The following is a 22,751-nucleotide window of genomic DNA, read 5'->3' as shown; positions in this document are numbered from 1 at the left end:
CATCTGTTGTACCCACGATTTTTCTGATGCTATTTTGAAGGTAGTTGTAGGTAAGGAAGATTTATGTAATATTTATTGAATTATACTAATTATGAACAAACTGATCATTATAATATTAGCAGTACATAGTTTCATATTACCGTTGAACTATGTATAAACTGGCGAGATAAAACATGATTATTGTATTCGTTATTGTCTCACTCATACATCACAACATTCCTGAACATATATGATCATACTTCTGTGGTAAATATGCTTCATAATATCCAGTAATTAAAAGTTAACTGGTTAACTGTGAGGGAATAAACAAACCTGTAGTAAATACTAACTCTGTAGAGAGGAAAGAGAATCTGGTATTTGTGAAACAGTAACCAAACAATATCTATATCCCATTCCAACATTCTAGTCTCCACTCACAGTAAACGCTTTGTAATACAAGTGTTTTTTGTGTGCCTCTTGGTACGTAGTCGTGATACTGCAAGCTGGAACAAGATGAACTGATTGTTGTACTACAACATGAGCACTAATTTAGCTGTGACTCAGCTCTCCATTTGACTTTACTCATGTACACCCATAGCGGTTTTAATTCATCATGTTCTAACATACTAACACTAGGTCACTCGGCTTTCTCCTACCCTGTCTTTTTCTCTTTCATGAGCGCCGTAGTGCGGTAGCGCCAGGAACAGACGAAAAAATGCCGCATCCTCTCACATTCAGTCTCTAGCTGTCAATTGTAATGCACCGAAACCACATCTCCCTATCTACGAGCAGACCCCTCATACCTTTCCATGGTTTACCCCCCGGACGCCTCACATCTCCTGGACCTGTCCATTGACAGTACGTCGAACCCTGTATACCACATCCTTTCAAATCACTGTCACGTGCATGACCAGGCCTGATCGCTCAAAATCTTTTTCACTCCATCCTTCCACCTCCAATTTGGTCTCCCACTTCTCCTAGTTCCCTCCACCTCTGACACATATATCCTCTTGGTCAATCTTTCCTCACTCATTCTCTCCATGTGACCAAACCATTTCAAAACACCCTCTTCTGCTCTCTCAACCACACTCTTTTTATCACCAAACATCTCTCTTATCCTTACGTTACTTACTCGATCAAACCACCTCACACCACACATTGTCCTCAAACATCTCATTTCCAGCACATCCACCCTCCTCCACACAGACATTTATGGGTCTCTGTAGGGACACTGGCCAGGCTGTGCATGAGCCTGGAGTTGTCGTGGTCCGGGGAAGGCTTGGGTGCAGTGCACACACAGAAACGTACGAACAGGGAAGTGGGTGTCCAGGTGATCCAGTAAGGTTGACATGTCGTTTGTTACGTAGTCACAGTTGATACACTTCAGGAGGCGTACCCTGGACTCTGTGACCATGGGTAGTGAAGACCTGACGAGAGGAGTCTATGTTGTCACATGGAACAAGTATATCTAAACTGGGGATTGTGGTTTTGTAATTGGTTACTCGGGATAAAGGTGTGTCAACTACCAGTACCATTAAGATCGTCACCTTAAACTTACAACCACCAATCGAAAAATCTTGAACACTTTGTTTAGTTCAAAGTAATTCTAAAATCATACACGCTCCCACGAAGCTAAGGTAATCTGAAGTATTACGTTTGAAATATACAAAATAGATTTCATTAGCGAGAAATTTCGGCCTAATATGGAGAATTACAATGAAGGTGAATGTATGAAGACAACTCTCTTAGTAAGAGTAACACTTTCTCAGAGAAGCTGGGTAAGGAAAACAAACACCGCGTATTATACATACACTGTGGGAGCGTCGTGTGGCGGGGCAGCTGGCGCAGGAGGCAGCCCTAAAGAAGCGTCAGGTGGTGCGGGCAGGGACGATGGCGGCGGTGGTGGGGCAGCTGGTGCAGGAGGCAGCCCTAGGGGCATCAAGGACCTCATATGCCCAGCTGGGAAATTGAGTGATCCACCAGCTTTACCCACAACATTACCCGCCAAGTTTGAAGATAAACCTGACAACAAATATCATAGTTATGATAAGAAGAGAACTATATAAACATATAGTTAAGAAGAGCACTATATAAACATATAGTTATGATAAGAAGAGCACTATATAAACATATAGTTCTGATAAGAAGAGCACTATATAAACATATAGTTATGATAAAAAGAGCACGACATCAACATATACTTGATCATAATGTCACCAGTAATATAAGTACACATAAGTAGAGCGCTATATAAACATACATGTGATCATAATTCCTAACTTCCTAATATCTTAATGAGGTCATCTTCGTCATGGCTGGAAGCACTATGTGAACACTTGAGTGTAGTGTCTCCTAAAGCGTGAAAACTCAATGGTCGTCATAAAATAATTCTGTTTTTTTCAGACGTTGATTATCATTCACGTTCACTAATATGGATCATACAAAAGTCTCGAAATACAGACAATAAAAAAAATCAACGAGATGAGGAATATCTTTAAATCAACCACTATTTTTGTAGTATATCTCAGTCAGAAGTCAGTCAAGTTCATCTGCTCTTTCTAGAAAATGAACTGTGATAAAAAGCCATCATCTCTACCTATCATCACTAACCCATGCCCAATTTATAAGGGAATCATCAGGTACACAGAGCCATGCACACATCCTCATCCCGTGTCCTGTGTGTTAAAGAGAAATATGGACTTGTACACTCAAAAAAAAAGCGCTTCTTACATTCTCGTGGGACATACCAAGTTGATCCTTCAGTTATGAACGCACTCCAAGATACACTCACTCCCATACATAAAATTCTTCCACTGCATACGATGGCCAGTCATGGTTGCAACATCATCATCTGGAATACTCGATGCCAATAGTCAGTTTTCTCATCAGCCCATCTCTTCCAGGTGTATCTGTCCTCCTCGCACCTTCTAGTGCACTACACTTCATCATCTTAACCAGCACATCATCTGCCCAACGTTGGCCAAGACCCGACCATCTTGTGACATTCACGCGTTTTTCTAACGACTTCTCCACCCCGCACAACCTTCTGACATCTTCATTCTTTCAATCCTCCTAATTCCACTATACTGTGTAAATCATTTCTTTTTACTGTTCTTACTTTCTCATGTATGCTGATTGATAAACGCGTTTCAGTACAACACATCAGCATTACTCAAGCAAGCAAGCAGGCTCCTCGACCGCTAACACTTCAATTTTTTTTCAATCAGCAGATCTTTCAATGCATCATTTTATCTCCCATGAATGACTCTACTTTTAACTTCACCTTTTCCACTACCGACCTCACCACACATTCCACTCACACACATTCAAATTCACACACAACATCCAGGTCTTCCTGCAAACTGGTCTTACATTAAGACCTTCCTTGTTTTTCAAATACTAGTGTCTTACTTTGATTCACGCTCACTTTCATCATCTCTACATCCATAATCGAATTAGGTCACCATTCTTTTCTGCACTTCCTCTGATTATTCTAACACAGCGTCATCTGCATACAACTGACGCCACTTCAGACCTATTCTCCATAGTTAGGGGTCGCACATCATTAAAATCCAATATTATTTTGCACGCCAGACCTGCGAGAGTTACCTGCTGGCCTCAGGTGAACGGGGAGCGGTGGCAAGCCTGGGAAGAGACTAACATTAGGGTTGTTCAAGCCGCCCATGCTGGCCAGGCTGCTGAAGGTGTTCAAGCCACCAAGGTTGGCCATCCTCTTCATAGCCATTAGGTCAGAGAAGATTAATGACGTCATGCCATCATGGTTCCACAGTCCACCTAAAACATATAAATATCATAATTTTTTCTACAACAGTCTTACGGTTCTAATAATTGTGTGTGTGTGTGTGTGTGTGTGTGTGTGCCAATTCCTCGTCTGTTTCCTTGCGCTACCTCGCTGACGCGGGAAACGCCGGTTTAAGTATAACAAATGTTTATATATATATATATATATATATATATATATATATATATATATATATATATATATATATATATATATAATCCCTGGGATAGCAAAGAAAGAATACTTCCCACGTATTCCAGATGAAAAAATGCCACATTCGTTCACACTCAGTCTAGCTGTCATGTGTAATGCACCGAAACCACAGCTCCCTTTCCACAACCAGGCCCCACAGACCTTTCCATGGTTTAACCCTAAAGTTTCACATGCCCAGGTTCAGTCTATTTACAGTATGTTGACCCCAGTATACCACATCGTTCCAATTCACTTTATTCCGCGCCCACCTCTCACCCTCTTGCATGTCAGGCCTTGATCTTTCAAAATCTTTTTATTCCACCTCCAATTTCGTTTCCCGCTTCTTCTTTCTTCTACCTCTGTTACATCTATTCTCTTTGTCAACCTTTCCTCACTCGTTCTCTCCATGTGTCCAAACCATTTCAACCCAACCTCTTCTGCTCTCTCAACCAAATTCTTTCTGTTACCACACATCTCTCTTGCCCTTTTATTACTTACTCGATCAAACCACCGTACACCACATATTGTCCTCTATCTATGATATTTTCATTCCGCCACCACCACATCTTTACTGATAAGCCTCCCCTTCTCTACTTGATTCCCCCATCATGTACCGTCTTTTATGTTCAACTCCTCCTCCATACCTCTCATTCCTTGCCATAGCCCATGTCTCGCAACCATATAACATTGATGGAACTACTATTCCTTCAAACATACACATATTTGCTCTCGAAGATAACGTTCTCTCTTTCCACACATTCTCCATCGCTCCCAGAACCTTCGCCCCCTCCCCAACCCTGCGACTCATTTCCAATTCCATGGTTACATTCGCTACCAAGTCCACTCCCAGATATCGAAAACACTTCATTTCCTCCAGTTTTCCTTCATTCAAACTTACCTCCCAATTGACTTGTCCCTCAACTTTCCTGAATCTAATATTCTAGCCCTTATTCACATTTACTCTCAACTTTCTCCTTTCTCACACTTTTCCAAACTGTCACCAACCTGCACTTTTTCACTCGAATCACACCCCTATCGCAGACCTACCTTCACTGGGAATCAATCACTCTTCACTCATGATATAAACTTCTCACTGCTTCTAGCAGCTTACCTCCCATTCCATATATTCTCAAGACCTTCCACAAAGCATCTCTATCATATGCCTTCTCCAGATCCATAAATGCTACATACAAATCCGCCTGTCTTTCAAAGCATTTCTCACATACATCCTTCAAAGCAAACACCTGATCCGCACATCCTCTACCACTTTTGAAACTACAATGCTCCTTTCCAATCTAATGCTCTTTACATGCCTTCACCCTCTCAATCAATACCCTCCCATACAATTTTCCATGAGTACTCAACAAACTTATGCCTCTGTATTTTGAACACCCTCCTTTATTCCCTTTAACTCTGTACTATGGCACTATACATGCATTTCGTCCATCTTCAGGCACTTCACCTTGATCCATACATACACTGAATATCCTCACTAACCAGTCAACTTCACAGTCACCCCCTTTCTTCATAAAATCAATTGCAATACCATTCACTCCCGCCGCCATGCCGGACTTTATCTTCCGGAAGGCTTTCGTCACCTCTTCTCTTTTCACCAAATCACTTTCCCTAACTGTCTCTCTTCGCATACCATCCCTACCAAAACACCTTACATCTGTCATTCTATCAAACGCATTCAACAATCGCTCAGATCTACAATGCACAACATGCTTCACGGAGAACATTTGCCTCATTAGGAGTATACAATTCACAAAGTTTCAATCCCAGTACTAGCACGATAGCTTGTACACCTTCTCTTGTTACCGTCATGCCAGAGTACACAGGTTGTGCACCTTACAAATCCTGTCCTTGTATGACATTTCACCCGCATCTATTCTTTTCCCATAGTGGCCAAGGCTGCCCGGCAGAGATAGTGAGGGTGGTTGTGAGTTCCTTAAGTAGTTACCTTTTTGTCTCTAACCTTACTATGATAAAGGATTCATTTTTCTTTTCCCGTATATGTTAAGGGATGTCAGAGAGTGGGAGAGACATATCAGAGTGAGAGCGACAGAGTACTGGAATAATATGGCTTACTATCAAGATGAAGAGTCAAGCGAAGATTCGCTAGACTTTATTGAAGATTACGACCGAAGTGAACATCATTACCCCAAGGGGGTGCACGTACCGCCCCATGATTTCCTTCCCAGTAAACTGCCCGATGTGACGAGAAAGAACTGGTAAGATAATGTCCTGATATCGAACGTCGTTGCTAACGAAGTCCACGATAAAATTGTGGTCATGTTCCTAACGCCAAGAGCAGCACCCGACCTTCTAAAGAAACACGAGTGTAAGCGTAACGCGACACGCGACGCGAGACAGGCACTAAATGAACTCAGGAAACAAGGGGTGGAGAAAGTGAAGCATATGGTTATTAAGGAGTCTGTTGATGCTTCAAAAATGGATGACATGATTGAGAAGATCGAGCACGAGGGTGTTGAGGACAATGTTGACAGCCGCCAACTGCTGATGAAGCATCTACCATAAAGGCAAGGTTATAACGATACCTTCAACTGGGTAAAGTTTCACCAGTTAAATGATGACTACACCTTCTCTAGGTCAGTACAGACTCGCCGGATGAAAGACTTAGTAGAAACAAAAGCATTTAACCAAATGGGACACATCGATATAGACAGCCTGCCTTTCACACTGACTAACACAGAATTATTTAGAACAGACAAAAGCGAATCACCGGAGGACATTTTTCAGTCGCCGACGAGTTCCGAAGTTCGTGACAGGCAAGCTGAGGTAATTGCTCGCCACAAGCACAAGCAGTCACAACACATACCCTGGCTGGGCAAGATGGACATGTGAGTCAAATCCAACCTAACAGAGGTTCCCTAAACGTGACGTGGCCCAATTCCAAACCTTCATCTACCCTCATAAAAATTGAAATTGCATATGGATAACCTATCCTTCTTCCCATACCAGCAGCAGTGTCCATCTGGGATTTGTAATGTCTCCGTTTTATCAGTTTTCTTCAACAAATTACTAATGCACTCATATACTGACTACTCAGTACTGCAGTCCTCTACTTCAAATTCATTTCATCTGCAGATGGTTTTGCCTGTCATTTCGTCACAACCACCTCTATCAACTCGAATCTCAAAACAGTTTTATTTCCTACTGTGGTAGAAGCTACCTAAATGTTAACTTCCTTCCCATTTGTCTTCTAAAACCTCTAACAACTTTACCATATGAACACTCGGTAAAAATATTCGATATCACAGTGGTATCTCATTTATCTTGGAAACTCCACATTACACACATAGCCAAGTCTGCCTTTAAGAAATTGAAATTCCTGTCCAGATGCCGAACTTACTAAATTTACTGAACTTTGGTTACAGGATTGATCCGTCCTCTTATTAGATCACACATCTGGGATGTTCTACCTCTACAGTTCAATCTAAATTCTCAAATCAACTATCCTAGTCTGAACTCAAAACTTGCCCCGATTCCATAGGTTTGGTTCTCTTCCCTTCCCTCCCAGTTATCGCTCACGTTTCTGCTCCCAGGCACTGGCTCCGTCCGTACATGCTAATCTAGACCACTTACATTAACAAATCCACTGCAACTGAGGTGGGCCATTGTGGAGTCTAATCTTTGGATCTCCTTACTCATGCCTTACCCAACTATCAAGATCTACTTATTTTACAAACGCTGATTTCCCCACATTCCCAAAACCTTATTCTTCCTCTTTTGTTCTTCGGTTTCAGTAAGGATTATTTTCTTCGACTGAAGTAAAAAATGGGAAACTAAACTCACCAATTCAAGTTGATTTTGCCATAGCCAAACAGTAACATAAAAAGAAAGTATACCTCATCCTACAATGCAATGCACCTATGTTATATAATTTTCAATTATGAACAGTAGGGATCATACGGCGACGGTCATGGCATGAACATATACCTCTAACTACATCTGTTACTAGTGGCCACACAAACCTTGAAACAGCAAACCCTAAGGTTTGAATTCAATTGTTTTACCACATTTTAATACATAGTGCAACAAAATAACGCTGATCATCTGGTGGTGGTCCCGAGTGAGACAAGTTGTAATGGGCGGAGCTTGCGAATGCTGTCTATTCATTGGCTGGTAGTTAGGGTGGGAGGAGTCGCCCTGAAGCATTCTCTGGTATAAACTGCAGGCAACGCCATCTAGGGAGTGGGACAATTACTAAATGATTAAGTTATGGAAAGTGAGGTCAAACCGTTACCGTAATGCCTCCAGTATTTTTGCCGTATATTTACTCAGCTTCTTTACACACTCTTCCGGGTAAGTTGTACAGGAGAGTGGTAGTGATTGAGAGGTTAAAGGCAGGTATAGAGCATCTGACTGTGGAGGAACAACATGGCTTCAGACATGGTAGATGTGTCCATCAGGTGTTTGTTATAATTTGAGATATACTTAAAGAAAGAAGGATTTTAATGTGGCATTTATGGGTCTCGAGTAAGTATACATATGGTTGATAGAAATACCTTCTGGAAGGTCTTAATAATATATGAGGAAGTGAATTAGTTGTTTGCTGATGAGGGGGGAGGGGGGGATGGGTGCCTGAAGGTAAAGCAGTCTGAACAATGTTGCGATGCATGGGTTATGAATAACGATGTGCGATACAGGGTGGATGTGTTGGAAATGAATTGTTTGTGGACAATAAGTGGTGTGAGGGGGTTAGATCAAGTAATAAAAGGGTAAGAGATCAGCGTGATAATGAAAAAAGTGAGGTTGAGAGAGCGGAAGAGAATGTGTTGAAATGGTTTGGAAACATGGAAACAATGAGTGAGGTGAGGTTGTCAAAGAGGATATATATCAGAAGTGGAGGGAACAAGGATAAGGGGGAAGCCAAAATGGAGATGGAAGGATGGAGTGAACAGATTTTGAATGATCGGGACCTGAACATGTAGAAGGGCGAAAGGTGTGCATGGAATAGAGTAAATTAGAACGATGTGGTATACATGGGTCGACGTGGAGTCAATGGATTGAACCAGGGCATGTGAAGCGGCCGGGGCAATCCGTCAGGATCGGAAGGATCTATTTATGAATTTATATTCAAATTGTTGTGGTACAAATCTGCGTAATGGTCTAATTACGAGACTGAGGAAGATGAGACGCATGTTGACTAGCGGCTGTGGAGGGAAGGTTTCAAATGCCTGTTGGACTCATTATCAATTTGATTGTATCACGGGGAGTTTTGAAAGAGTACATAATATGAATCCAATCAAACTGTGAGGATGCACTATTTTCTTCAGCATGAAAGTATTAAGTGCAGTTAATAACAAAAGTGAGAAAAATTTGCCATACTTATGAAATGAACGACCACACCCGCTTCATTCACCGAGAAACTGCCGTACAAGTTGTCATATATTTCGTTCTCCATATGACAAATCAATAACAATGGAGGATAACAAGTTATCTCTGTATTTTTCATAATATTATCAAGACATGGTTCTCGACGAACAAATGTCTGACAAATCTGCTTGATTTCTTTGATGACATAATCAACGCTTATCTAAGAAAAAAAAATAGCAATTTATGTCTTCAAGATTTTCAAAAAGCATTTGATAAAGTTCCACAATAAAGATTACCACCAAAATTAGTCACATGGTACAGACGCGGCTACCCTTCAGTGGTGAAGAAATTGCTGGATTGGCCGGAAACAAAGTGGAGTAATTAATGGACAAGCCGTCACAGGTTTGATATAACAAGTGGTGTGTGAAAAGGATCAGTCTTGGAACAGATTCCCATTCCCTTAAATATAATACTGATTGATATTGGTAATGGGCTACACTGGAAGATACTGAAGTCTGGGAATAAATCCACAACCGAAACTGAATATCTGCAGATTCAAAATGACAAACAAACAAACGGACTGGGCTCACAGATGGCATATGAATTTCAGTATCAGTAAGTCGTGCATCAATCTAAATATCGGTAGTAATAACGAGAAGGAAATGTACAATATAAATTCTGCTAAGCTACAAAAGGTATTTGAACAAAAAGACTTGGACATGATAATGTCTAGAGATCAAAAGCCAAGTAAGCAGTGTACAAAAGCAGTAAAATGAGGCGAACAAATTTTTAGGATTTATAGGTAGGACTGTCAAACTGAAATCCAGGAAAATATTCCTCACTCTTTACGAGGCACTGGCACTTCCCCATTTGAATTTCATGTTTCGTTTTGCTCACACTACTTCTGACAGAATGAGAGTACACAGGCGAGCTACCACGATGATCCCCACACACAAGCGAGCTACCACGATGATCCCCAAACTATGAAACAAATCCAATGAAACGACTAAACGACCAAATCTACTGAGTTTAAAAAAAGAGATTAATAGGTGATCTAATCAGGTATTCAAAATTATCATTTGTTTCAATCATCTCCATTTAACAAGCTTGCCCTGAATGGATTCGTCTGATTTCACCCATAGTAATGGATACAACCTTGTGGGCCAATGTTTTACCTCACAGGAGGCGGAGTACTTTTTCTTCAAATGACTTAACATATGGAATCATCTACCAGTTAAAGTAATTGAAAGCAGTACCACAGACACGTTTTAGAAGAGACGATAAATAATCCACTTCAAATCCACAACTAGCATTATGCGAGTCTCCATAGTTAAATGATAAGTTTACGAGTGTTTCCTATTTGAAATATTTGTTTCTTTCTGCTCTTACCACGCTGGTCTTTGAGTCTGATCTCTTCCACAATAACAGACTCTTTAGGACCCAATAGTCTGTATATACTGTTTCATTCCGCTGTTTACCGTGAGGAGAAAACTTGCCTGAGTGTGTGCTGAAATGTATGGCGGCGTCCGCCAACCCAGTGTTAGGCTGCTGCATCACAAGCAAGGCTTTGGTCTGCTGCAGGCCGACCGAGGGTGAGGCTTTGGTCTGCTGCTGGCCTGGAAGAGAGAGTAAGCCTAGCTGTTATGAGGAAGAAACGTCTGACAGCAAAGGGTCGGTCTGAAGCATTATCCTGAGAACATAAACACATCCTAAATAGTACCATAAAGCGGACATATAATTACTGTGACATACGTGCATAACGAACACAGCCAGTCATTTTCTGCCTTACTAAGGCGGGAAAGGCAGTATGGTATGAAGATAAACTAGCGACATGTCCTACTTAGAGTGAAGTGTGATGACATCCCGGTCATGAAGGAAACATTTATCCCTGGATATACTGATACGTTTACCTTCATCCATCGGACCGAATTCCCATGGTATGCCCATATAGTGTACGGCACTACTGTGTGGTGCAGGAGAGCCTCAGCCACTGACACCGCCACCGTTGTGTCAAGCATGGACGACTTCCTAGCACTACCCCGCACCCCTCCATGTGAGAGGATCAATAAACATACAACATACACCAGCAACTAACTGGCTTGCCGCAAGGCTCAAGCCAGATCTTGGTCAAGTGACAAATAACCTCACAAATTATCAACAATTGTCTAATTATATAATTCCCATTTACCCTCCCGTCACGTTGCATTAACCTGGCGTAAAAGCCAAATAAAATGAGGTACGCTTTAGGTGGTGTTTTGATACAAGGAATGTGATGACTTACACTTGCGAAATGGAAGGCGGGAGAAGCACACAGGTCGTGGCCCGGTCTGGCGGCACTGTGAGGAAGGTTGGCTCGTAGCGCGCCTCGCTAACTCACCGCCGGTCAAACCCTGACCACAAATCACGAGTTTCACAGAGTTTCGTGCGGTTGGGTGTCCATATTGAGGGTAACTAACGTAGACATTAGCCCAGTGGAATAATTATATACCCTGTTCCTTATTAGAGAACATACGTATATGTTATTACTGTACGTGTTGACTGTCAAGACAGACAGATAGTACTGAGCAGTTGTTGAGCAAGGGTGTGGTTAGGGTGGCCAGAGTCCGGGTCCACACCAGTAATGGACAGTTAATAATAAACTATGGGAAGTTGGAAAAAAAAATGCCGGTTGATCGTTAAGATGTTGGGTGGAGGGTGGCAGGGGGTAGGGAATTCAAGCAGGGAGGGACCTGGAAAAGGAGGGACAGTAAATGTGGATGGATTGTATGTAAGAATGAAATAAGAGAAAATACGAGGATGAAAGTAAAGGGAGAGCAGAAGGTGGAGGGTGAGGGAACACACATGAAGAGAAAATAATTTTGATCTTGGCTATAAAGATGGCCGAGTGTGGGTAGTGAGGCAGAGAACAGCAGTGCGCCTCAGTCATGGTGATATATTACAAGTTACACATGACCCCCGTGGGGGAGGAGGGGTCAGTCACCAGGATCAGCGGTGTCACCACAACAAACCAACGTCCACCCGCCACCTCACACCTGCCGCTTCCCTTCCTATCATCTTCCTTACCCCTGCCCTACACTCGCTACCCTTACTTACCCACTTATGGCCCGCAGGGCCTTTCTACATTCCCTCACAGAGGCCTAAGGGACCTATATATCCTGACCCTCACAGCACTAACCAAACCCTTCAGAGAAGGTCCATAGCCCTCTCTATCCCAGTATCAAAGCCTTTAGCACAGTCCCCGTCTCCATATCGTACTGACGACAGACCTTGATATTGATCATCATCTGGTGATAACATATTGATCATCAGTTGGTGATAACTTAGTTTTATAACTTATATTTACCTTTGTCCTTGGCCTACTGTCTTATCCGTCCCTAAACTCCTGCTCTATCCCTGGCCTAAACTTATGTCCCTGCTCCGTCCCTGTCCCAGCCCCGAGTCTGCTCCAGCCCTGATCCCTTGGTCCGTCCCTGGCACAGTCCTGATCTCCTACGCCATCTATGGCCCTGCTTTCCGTGTTTCGCCTCAAAGGGACTCATGATACTCGTGCGGTGGTCCCCCGGTGGTGTCTGGAGGGCCCATATTGTGGGCCCCCAGTGGTGGGACTGGCTGGTGGGTCCACAATGGTGTGGTGGTGGGCCGAGTTGGTGACCAGTAGACCGGGGACCTCCAAGCTGGACACATCTCGACCTCCACGTGAGTGACTCAGGTCAGGACACACAACACTACCAACTTCACCGCGTTATATCGTAATAATATTTTGTTTATACATGTGTTCTTTGTGTTCCTCAGGAAATCTTATAATTGTGACAGTAACTGTTGCTAAGTGTGACGCGTTTGTATACACCGTCAGCCCCCGTCATTAACCATAGTGACCGCCTTAGGGACGGTAAGTCCGACTCTCTTGTTGTGGGAGTCATCGTATGGCGGGAGTGTCTGTGGTCATTCGAGAACATATAGTTAACACACGTAAGTTATCTTTCATACAGACAGCAGACAATTATAACCTCGTGTATTGAGAAATTTAAGGTTCGTGCAAATATTCTGTCATACATGTGATGCTAGCTGATAGTGAAGGTGTGGATGGTAAAACAATACTGTTGTTGACAACCTCAAATGAAACCACTGTAACTGTCAGCCCTCTGCTGACACCAGGGTGTGACAATGTCAGTCTACCGTTGACAGCAGTGTGATATTCTCACCAGAATGTAAGAGGGTCAACGTTTAGTTGGCACTAGTATGACAGCATCAGGCCCAGGGAACACCAGAGTGGTATGGACACAATCTATGCTAATACGTAAGGATACGTGGAACCAAAATGTTACAAGTTTAAGTATGAACCGTTGCTGTTGGTTTGTGCTGCCTCCTTAACCTTACTTGATGTCAGTAGCAACAGCAGTCGAGCCAGGTGGTACAGGGTTTGTGGTTGCCTGAGCGATGGTCGGTCACCAGGACACGCAAGGCCACTCTTCCTTCCAAGATTAGTGACCGTGTGGCCGGTATGTTGATGAAACAGTCTGTAGACACCCTGGAAGTCCCTCTACATCCCTCTCTCCGTCTGTCTATCTCTTCCCTACTATTCCTGTTGAATGGTTCTTTCCCCTCCAGTGTTGGCTTAGGTTGCAGCTGATGTGGCTACCTCATTCAATCAGATGGTGATGAAAATCCTTGACTCGCAGAGAATCAGCTTCAGGAGAACATGTACTTGAGAAGGTTCCATCACGGTGGGCACCAGCAATACACGCCACTGAACCTGAACTCATCTTCAGCGGTGATCAACTGTGACTACGGCCACTGTTGCTGACCTCCTGTGCATTGTGTACTGGGGAGGACTTCCTGTTCACCCCTGCCACTACCTGCCCCCTCCAGTTCTTTTCTGCACTTACTTTTCCTTCCCCCAGCCATCACTGAACCACAACAATCAACTCCACAATATAGGGATCGACGGATGACAGTGTTGTCTGCTGGACGAGGTGAGGTACTCCACCGTCAGTACCAGCCATGTCGTCAGACGATACATCATATCTCACCCTCCCTCCTTCCTGTGTACTCTCTGCCTCTTGACACCATGACTTGTGTGTGTGTGTGTGTGTGTCCAGCCTTGTGTGCAACATGTCCAACATAGTTTGCGACGTATTCTTCCTCGTAAACCCATCATCTCTAACAGTTCATTCAAACACTTGACAACTATTGTCGTCCTCCAGATCAGTAATGCCTGGCCCATGGTGACGTATTCAACAACTACTGATGATATATAGGAGCGAGGTCAGCGTGACACTATAATGCCTTGATGTTTATGATTTAACACCGGGTAATGAAGGGCGGGAACTTAGACATGGGTTTGATCCTACAGACACAAGGTGCCACGGACAGGTCTGTGTCGGGTGTGTCTTGTGTTTACAAACATTTTCTTAGTTTATGTTTACCCTGGTCGACCTCCCTGATAATTGCGTGGTTAGTGACGACACAAGCCTCCATTACCTCGTTAGTGAAGACACTGTCTGTATTCACTGTTCGGCTGGTGAATAATCGTGTGACCATCATCAGTGGGGACCAAAACGCATCTCACTACAGTGGAAGGGCCACCTCCAGGGTGGGTCAGGACACATATATTTGGGTGTTTGCCATCTTCCAGAAGGCAAGGGCCAGAAGTGAGGTGTGTGGTACAGCTTGATGCTGTGCTAGTTAAGGTAACATTGTACCTTCCACTGAGCAGGTCGACGTGGCAGGTTGTGCCACCACAAGACCACACTCAACAAGGCAAGTAGGGACCACAAGGCTGGCAGCGTCGTGAGTGCGATAAGTCTTCTCATGTCTTGCCGGAATGAGTCACGTGTCAGCCGGTAAAACAGACTTACGGTAATGTCTGTGATTATACTGTGGACCCACGTAGTGGCCGGCTTAACCTTGGATGCCCCTCAGCCAATCACGTGAGGTGTACCAACGGCCCAATCACAAAACGCCTCCAGCAAAGGTTTAGCAGAGTATTTCATCATGTTGACGGTACTAAGGTAACTCCTGGGCTCTCCCAACACTGTAGTCCTTCCTACACTGCTGCATACTGCCAGACTCTCATGCTGTGCACCAATATTGATTTTCGCCAAAGGTATAAAATAAGGACGTGGTAAACCCACACCACACTACAGTCTGCTGGGCACACACACAGCCACAATACTCGTGCCTGTGTGTGTGTGTGTGTGTGTGTGTGTGTCAGTGGTAACCATGAGGCCTTCCGTGGTCTTCGTAGCCTGGATGACGACCGTTAACGTTGTCCGTAGCCTATAACTCCTCGGTGGTCTCTTACCACGCTGGATGGCCACACAGACCCTACTAAGGGTTCCTAACCTTCGTCTTCCGCCTTTGACCTGCTCGGAGACCTTTAACCCCTCAAGTAATATATCTTTAAAGGACGAAATAAGATCTTTACATTCCATTATAATGTTCCAAGATATCTGCATACACGTTTAAAATTATCATATTGTCGGTAATTCATATAATATAGGAGGATATACACTGATATAATTCATACTGACTATACACAAGTCCACTTCCTCCTGCAGACGACAAGGAAGATTGGCCAGATGAGACCTTACCTCGCTACGGTGGAGGCTCGTGTGCTCCTGCTGCTGGCGCACCTGCTGGTTGGTCAGTATGTGTGTACACCTTGTCATAACTCTGTAAACTTCCTGCCTTGGGTGAACACAGGTTGGTTAACCTCTCATGTACAGTGACACATCATGTCCACAGGAAAGAAATCTTTACATTCTCAGTCGAATTTAGGAAAATAGTAGTGTAATACATCAGGCAACATAGTACATGAGCGAACACACACTAACAAGCCAGTACATGTGCACATAACTTTAGTATCAGTGGCACTTTGTTTCTGATACGAAATTATTGCACATCGTGTAGCTTTATAATGTACTATACGTAGGTTGGCTTTATAATGTACTGTACGTAGGTTAGCCTTATAGTGTACTGTAAGTAGGTTAGCTTTACAATGTATTGTACGTAGGTTAGCTTTATAATGTACTGTACGTAGGTTAGCTTTATAATGTACTGTACGTAGGTTAGCTTTATAATCTACTGTACATAGGCTAGCTTTATAATCTACTGTACGTAGTTAGCTTTATAATCTACTGTACGTAGGTTAGCTTTACAATCTAATGTACGTAGGTTAGCTTTACAATCTAATGTAGGGAGGTAAGACATATAATTAATTTCGGTCGGTTGATTATAATGTGTGAACTTGTTTTCGTCCACAATATGGCAGGGTTAACTGAGGTAGTTGGTAGTACATTAGTCACAGTGAGAGTAACCAGTCGAGCACGACGGTACGACCACTGGTTGTGATGGACTGGACTTTAACCTCACTTGTAATGGTCATGTTAGAGGCCAGGTCATACAGCGGTGCTCAAGTGCCGTACTACATGTAGTATTCAAGAGGTCAATAATTCTGACACTTGAGCACCGATGTAAGTGCACTAGGTTGTGTAGTGTTGTTGTCCTCTGCCGCAGGAGTGGTGCACGGGCTGGCGCACGACCAGGACCCCTACCACGTGGACAGATGCTACTGTTTCTCTGATGGTTATGATGATACCATCTGGTCAGCCATCACAGCCTTCACCAACCCACCAAAACCAGACCCATACCACTATACAGGCGCCAAGTACCAAGATAACAACCAGTTTATCCCCTGCTTTTGTTCTGACGGTGAGTGAACTTACTGTGACGAGCCTTCACCAGTCTCATACTTACGTTCATCACCTTATTATACTACATCATAATTTACCTACACGCTACGGTCAAGGTGCATCAGGCAACCTGCCACGTGTGTGTGTGTGTGTGTGTGTGTGTGTGTGTGTGTGTGTGTGTTCACTCAGTACTGCGGAGAATCGTCCATTATGTGGTAAAGTCAATGTTGTGTTTGTGTGATGCCTGTGAAGGTGCACAACTTGCGAGGTCAGGTCAGAGCCACCGTCATGCCAGCAGCCTCACATGCTTCACAAGATAAACGAAATCAACATTGTCTGTCCGCCTGTCTGTCAGTATGAGGCAGTAGCTTAATACCTGTCTTATATATACCTCCACACACACACACACACACACACACACACATACATACAAACACACACTGTCTTCATTGACAGTTTAATCATCATGACCTAATGCAGGTTCTTGCCTCATCTTGTGAGACGTGTCCCCCTGCCCACAGTGACACGGGTCATCACACTGCTAAAGGTGACGGAAAACGTGACTGTGGAGGAGGCAACAGACTCCGCCGCCAGACTCCGCCTCACCACCAACGTTACCAGGCAGGTCTGTTGCCCACCCTCACTCTACAATGCCAGGCAGGTCTGTTGCCCACCCTCACTCTACAATGCCAGGCAGGTCTGTTGCCCGCCCTCACTCTACACTACCAGGCAGGTCTGTTGCCCACCCTCACTCTACAATGCCAGGCAGGTCTGTTGCCCACCCTCACTCTACACTACCAGGCAGGTCTGTTGCCCGCCCTCACACTACCACCGTGTATGACATACATATCGTGTGTCACTTCCTTCATCGTGTAGGACATACATGTCGTGTGTCACTTTCTTCATGTCATCGTAAGGGTCACTTTCAGCACAAAAGTCAGTGGGACTATTACCAGTACGGTGGGTCAGGTCTAACACTACACTTCATCCTGGACTCACATACAACACTCAGTCATCACCATCATCAATGCCAGCTCAGTTGATAACATACCATAATGGTTGGTCATCAGGAGTCACTTTCAGCACACAGCTTATCTCAGAAATGACATTCAGCACTCAGATCATCCCTGTCATCACTAGCACTCAGATCATCCCTGTCATCACTAGCACTCAGATCATCCCTGTCATCACTAGCACTCAGATCATCCCTGTCATCACTAGCACTCAGATAATCCCTGTCATCACTAGCACTCAGATCATCCCTGTCATCACTAGCACTCAGATCATCCCTGTCATCACTAGCACTCAGATAATCCCTATCATCACTAGCACTCAGATCATCCCTGTCATCACTAGCACTCAGATCATCCCTGTCATCACTAGCACTCAGATAATCCCTATCATCACTAGCACTCAGATAATCCCTATCATCACTAGCACTCAGATCATCCCTGTCATCACTAGCACTCAGATCATCCCTGTCATCACTAGCACTCAGATCATCCCTGTCATCACTAGCACTCAGATCACCCCTGTAATTAGTATCAACCATTCTTGGAAATCCATCCTTCCAGCACCCAACATTCCTGAGAAGTTGCTTCCAGTACTAACATTGTCCTCAGAGGTCACTTCCAGCACGCAGCATTCCTCAGAAGTTGCTTCCAGCATTATCATTATCTCTTGAGGTCACTTCCAGCACCTAAACATTCCTCAGTAGTTGCTTCAAGTACCACCTTTGGCCCTAAGGGTCATTTCAAGCAAGCAGCATTCATCAAAAGTTGCTTCCAGCATGATCATTGTCCACTGGGATCACTTCCAGTTACCAGCATTCATCTAAAGTTGTTTCTGGCTCCAGCATTGTGCCACGGTGTCACCCCAAGTCATCACACTGTTTCTCTCGCCGCAGCTGAACGAACTGTTGGAGTCCATGAAGGAGACCCAGCCAGGCCTGAATCACACACTAATATCCTTCACCGCCAACTGTAACGTTACTGTGACTACTACCTTTGTACCTTGTGATGTGGAGGCTCTCTTGAGGGGCCATAACGCCAGTCTGAAAGATGACGTAAGTAATGTACGCCAAGACGTGTCCACTGGAGAACAGTTATGCTCTCAAGACAGGCGATTTCCCTCTCCAACCCCACCACAGACTGTAGTTCCACCTATCGGTGAGAAGCCAAACCAATGTCACCATAACCAATTACCGATATCAGTGATGACGTAATCTGGGAACTATAAACGCTTACATGTAGACATGACAGAACCTTAAAGCACACCACCTCATCTTTACTTGACCGTTATCAAATGCGATATCTAATCAGCTAAATCAAAAGCATAACAATAATTTGTAACAAACAGTTCATAGGTGTTTGATCAGCAATAGCAGTGGGTATACAAGTATGTTCAACAGCAGAATTGCAGTATATAATAATGATGTAGTGCTGGGATAACCACTATGTTTACTCTCGTAGAAAAGAAAATTCCTTTATAACAGTCAACTGCTGAACCACACCTTTCACGTTTAAATGTTAACCAAAGTGACACAACCTAAAAATGTTCATTTTGTGCATCAGTTGACAGTGGAGGAACAAGACAGAAATGCTTAACCGGTCGTTAGTAAGGCTGTGTGGGAGAAAAGGGGGTGGTACTGGGGGAGCAGGAGGGTAATAATGAGAGAACGAATGAGTGTCAGTGAGTAAATGAAAGTGATACTGAGTAAATTATAGTACCAACGGAAAGGGATAGTGAGAAGGAGGAAGAACTGACAGAAGGTAATTTTGAGAGAGAAGGAAGCGGGGAAGAGGTGAAGTCGAAGAAGTGAGTAGAACGTAACGGGGAAGGAGGAAGGGAGATGGGCAGGTTGTAAAATGGAGAGTAAATACTGTTATACAGATCTCTAACTTGACATACAGGAAATCCTGTTGATAGCAATACTAAAATAAAATGGTTGAGAATCATGATTCCAGATGATATGAGGTTCACGGTTCTGACCATACGAATCTCAGTACCAATGAATAATCACTCATCTAATACGCTATGAATTATGTAACAACTCATCTAATACGCTATGAATTATGTAACAACTCATCTAATACGCTATGATTTATGTAACAAATTGTGAGGGATGTATTACAAGATGAATATCAAAGAAATGTTAGAGTATACATAAGTTGTTCTTGGAATACTAACACAAATCCAGTCAAAGTGAATGCACGGGAGAGGACATGCAGCCGCTGTTCGGTCTCACAGCTGTGGGATAAATGTGGCAACTGGACCACTAATGAAGCCTGTGTGCTGCCCACAAACCCAACAACGGTGACTCGATCAGCAGTACGAAAGAGACGATAGTAAGGGCAAGATTAGCCATGGAAGACCCAACCCTCGAGACAGTGGGTATCCCTTTTTCCATGACGGGAAATCGAACTTTTATCGGTCAGTGTGTTATCTGCAGCGGCTTTGAACTCTTCAAACAGGCTGACTTCAAACAAGAAGCTTTGATATGTGCATGTTTTCAAAGAGAAACGTGATAACCATACAAATAACCTAGTCATAACTTGTATTAACATTAATTCTAGCTACTATCTGATTTTTGTTCCTCTATTGTTATACAACATATCTGAATCCATGATGAAGTATCATTTCAGTTTTGTAACTTTCGGTACCATATCAAATTTCTGTGGGTCAAATCCCAATGCTTATGTGTACAATATCTTTGGTCAGATCTCGAGTTCAGCGAGAGCTTTCTTGGGACGATCTAGTTTATATTTAGGTGACAATTATGAAATCTTCAGCCTGGCCTGGAACAGTCAATTCTTTAGAATGCTTGTGTGAAAAGTACTTGAAAAACCACAAATGATTTTTTTTTCATCCGTGCTTTTCCCTTGAAGATTTTATAGATTGATTATATCTTTTTTAGCGTTGTTACTGTTGTGCAAAATAGTACTAATTTGATAAAATGTAAAGAAAGAGTTTACTACTGAAGAGTACCCAAACAAGTCCTAACTTCCCTCTGTGAACAGGTGTCACAGGCGCTGAAGGAGACGCTATCATCGGGAACACTGGTCGGGGTGGGGACTGTCGATTCCTTGGATATGACCTTCACGGGTAAGGTTTCCTAAAGTGAGAGATAAGTCTCTCTGGATCTTTGCTTAGTTAAGTAAAGACTCAAGGTACGCTAATATCTTGGTGCCCAAGGAAACAATGTGCATTAAAGGTTCAAGACAGTTTCATGTATAAGTATCTTGGTGTATGGGGAAACAATGTACACACATTATGAGAAAGTATAGATGGTGTATGCGGCTTCCAGTATTGCAGTAACCGAAAAGCTAAATGGTTCACTCTATGTATAGATGCAGTTCTGAAAACCTGACAGGAGGTAAACAGCGATACATACACCACAGGCGGTAGACTGCCACATATATACCACAAGAAACAAACTGCCACGCACACACACCACAAGAAGTAGATTGCCACACATACACCAAAGGAGGTAGACCGCCACACACACCAGAGGAAGACCCTTACAATGTAACCCTTTAACATGCAACAAATTTGTACCCTACCCACAGACCAACATATGTGACCCAGTAACAGGTAGATTCCCACACATTCGTTATCATACACCCATAATGACATACAATCTCTGCAACATGTACATCTCATTACAATCAAATCCCTAAGTGTGTACACATCACAGTTAGAGACCAGGATGTGCGCACGTTTCACAGGTTAACTACCATGATAGGCACGTCTCAAAGATAGACTTCTAATTATGTACACATGTCCCAGGTAAACTCCTATATGTAAATGAATCATAGATAAGCCTCTGGATTTATACAGATGTAACAGACCTAAATATGTACCTTTATTAGTGGAAGACTCCAAGGAGTGAAATCAGATCTTAGAAACACTACACATGTAACAGAATAACAGGTAGATAGACCATACACACACGTACCTCTGTGACAAGTAGACCTAAGTCATTTATCATGGTACTGTAACGGGTAGATCACTCCACATCATCACCAGCGGCGTATCCTGCACCATATGTACAAATTAATGTTCATACCAAGATGTTGAGCGTTTGGTACGTTAAGGTAATAACTAAACTTTAATCTTACTGTCACTTTGTTAATATATGACTCAGTCTGCTACACTGGCTGATGCTGGGTAATGTTGATCATATGACTAATGGGCATGTGTGTGTTTTACAGTTCCTCAGTGCACAGATGAACCGAGGACACCTCCAACTCACGGCCAAATGACATTCACGAGTAAACTGACTGGTGCCTCAGCAACCTATACTTGCGACCCTGGATACGGGTTAGTTACCAGTGGTGGAGGGCCATATATGTTAATGCTTACCACTGCTGTGGTAAATATATAAATGGTATAACTGCACGCATCTAAAGAACATGTGAAATTTCATCAGGACCACGAGCCTTGTGTGGATCAAGACCTTTGAAAACTGGCGATAAATATCTCAGTTTTCTAAAACCTCCACCCCAACCCATCTTACATGTGTTCGTCATGCAGTGTCATTTACCAGTGAAACAATGAGCTTTTTATTGTTCTTCACATATTCTTACGTCATCCTCAACTATTCTTCCTTCCTAGTCCCTTTCTTTAACTAATTTTCTTTATGGTGGTGTGGGGAACCTGTAAGTAGAGATTGCTGAAGTGTGAGGAAAGGGTGAGCTTTTTATTTCTACTTGGGGGTTGGTGGTTAGTTCCAGAGTGGT

The 22,751-nt window shown here is 43.3% G+C and overlaps 2 protein-coding genes across 6 annotated transcripts in view; one reads left to right on the top strand and one right to left on the bottom strand.

Annotated features, from left to right (window-relative positions):
• Positions 1–59: 59 nt before the first annotated feature.
• LOC139759262 (uncharacterized) lies at positions 60–22,190 on the bottom strand. 2 transcript variants are annotated; one of them, XM_071681404.1, is made up of 5 exons: positions 21,968–22,190; positions 10,813–10,932; positions 3,589–3,774; positions 1,791–2,001; positions 60–1,406 (listed from the first exon to the last, which is right to left on the bottom strand). In XM_071681404.1, exons 2-5 carry the CDS (start codon positions 10,868–10,870, stop codon positions 1,190–1,192), a joined length of 672 nt encoding a protein of 223 aa, XP_071537505.1. In that variant the 5' UTR covers positions 10,871–10,932; positions 21,968–22,190; the 3' UTR covers positions 60–1,189. The 2 variants fall into 2 exon arrangements, with proteins under 2 accessions (XP_071537505.1, XP_071537504.1); XM_071681403.1 differs by lacking the exon at positions 21,968–22,190 and adding an exon at positions 19,015–19,143.
• The window catches only part of LOC139759260 (uncharacterized), a 22,898-nt gene continuing 13,103 nt past the window's right edge, over positions 12,957–22,751 (top strand). Inside the window, exons 1-7 of one of the 4 annotated variants that reach the window (XM_071681401.1) lie at positions 12,957–13,025; positions 15,877–15,961; positions 16,835–17,029; positions 17,532–17,635; positions 18,917–19,075; positions 21,030–21,114; positions 22,224–22,332. In XM_071681401.1, the coding sequence (XP_071537502.1) occupies positions 15,898–15,961; positions 16,835–17,029; positions 17,532–17,635; positions 18,917–19,075; positions 21,030–21,114; positions 22,224–22,332 (716 nt within the window). In that variant the 5' untranslated portion in view covers positions 12,957–13,025; positions 15,877–15,897. Of the gene's footprint in view, positions 13,026–15,876; positions 15,962–16,834; positions 17,030–17,531; positions 17,636–18,916; positions 19,076–21,029; positions 21,115–22,223; positions 22,333–22,751 lie in introns of those variants that run through there. The other 3 variants (XM_071681399.1, XM_071681400.1, XM_071681402.1) reach the window with 3 other exon arrangements.

Source organism: Panulirus ornatus, chromosome 32 (genome assembly GCF_036320965.1).
Source record: "Panulirus ornatus isolate Po-2019 chromosome 32, ASM3632096v1, whole genome shotgun sequence".
In the NCBI taxonomy this organism is placed as follows: domain Eukaryota; kingdom Metazoa; phylum Arthropoda; class Malacostraca; order Decapoda; family Palinuridae; genus Panulirus; species Panulirus ornatus.
The sequence above is the reverse complement of the archived record's forward strand: the minus strand, read 5'-3'. Positions and strand labels throughout refer to the sequence as shown.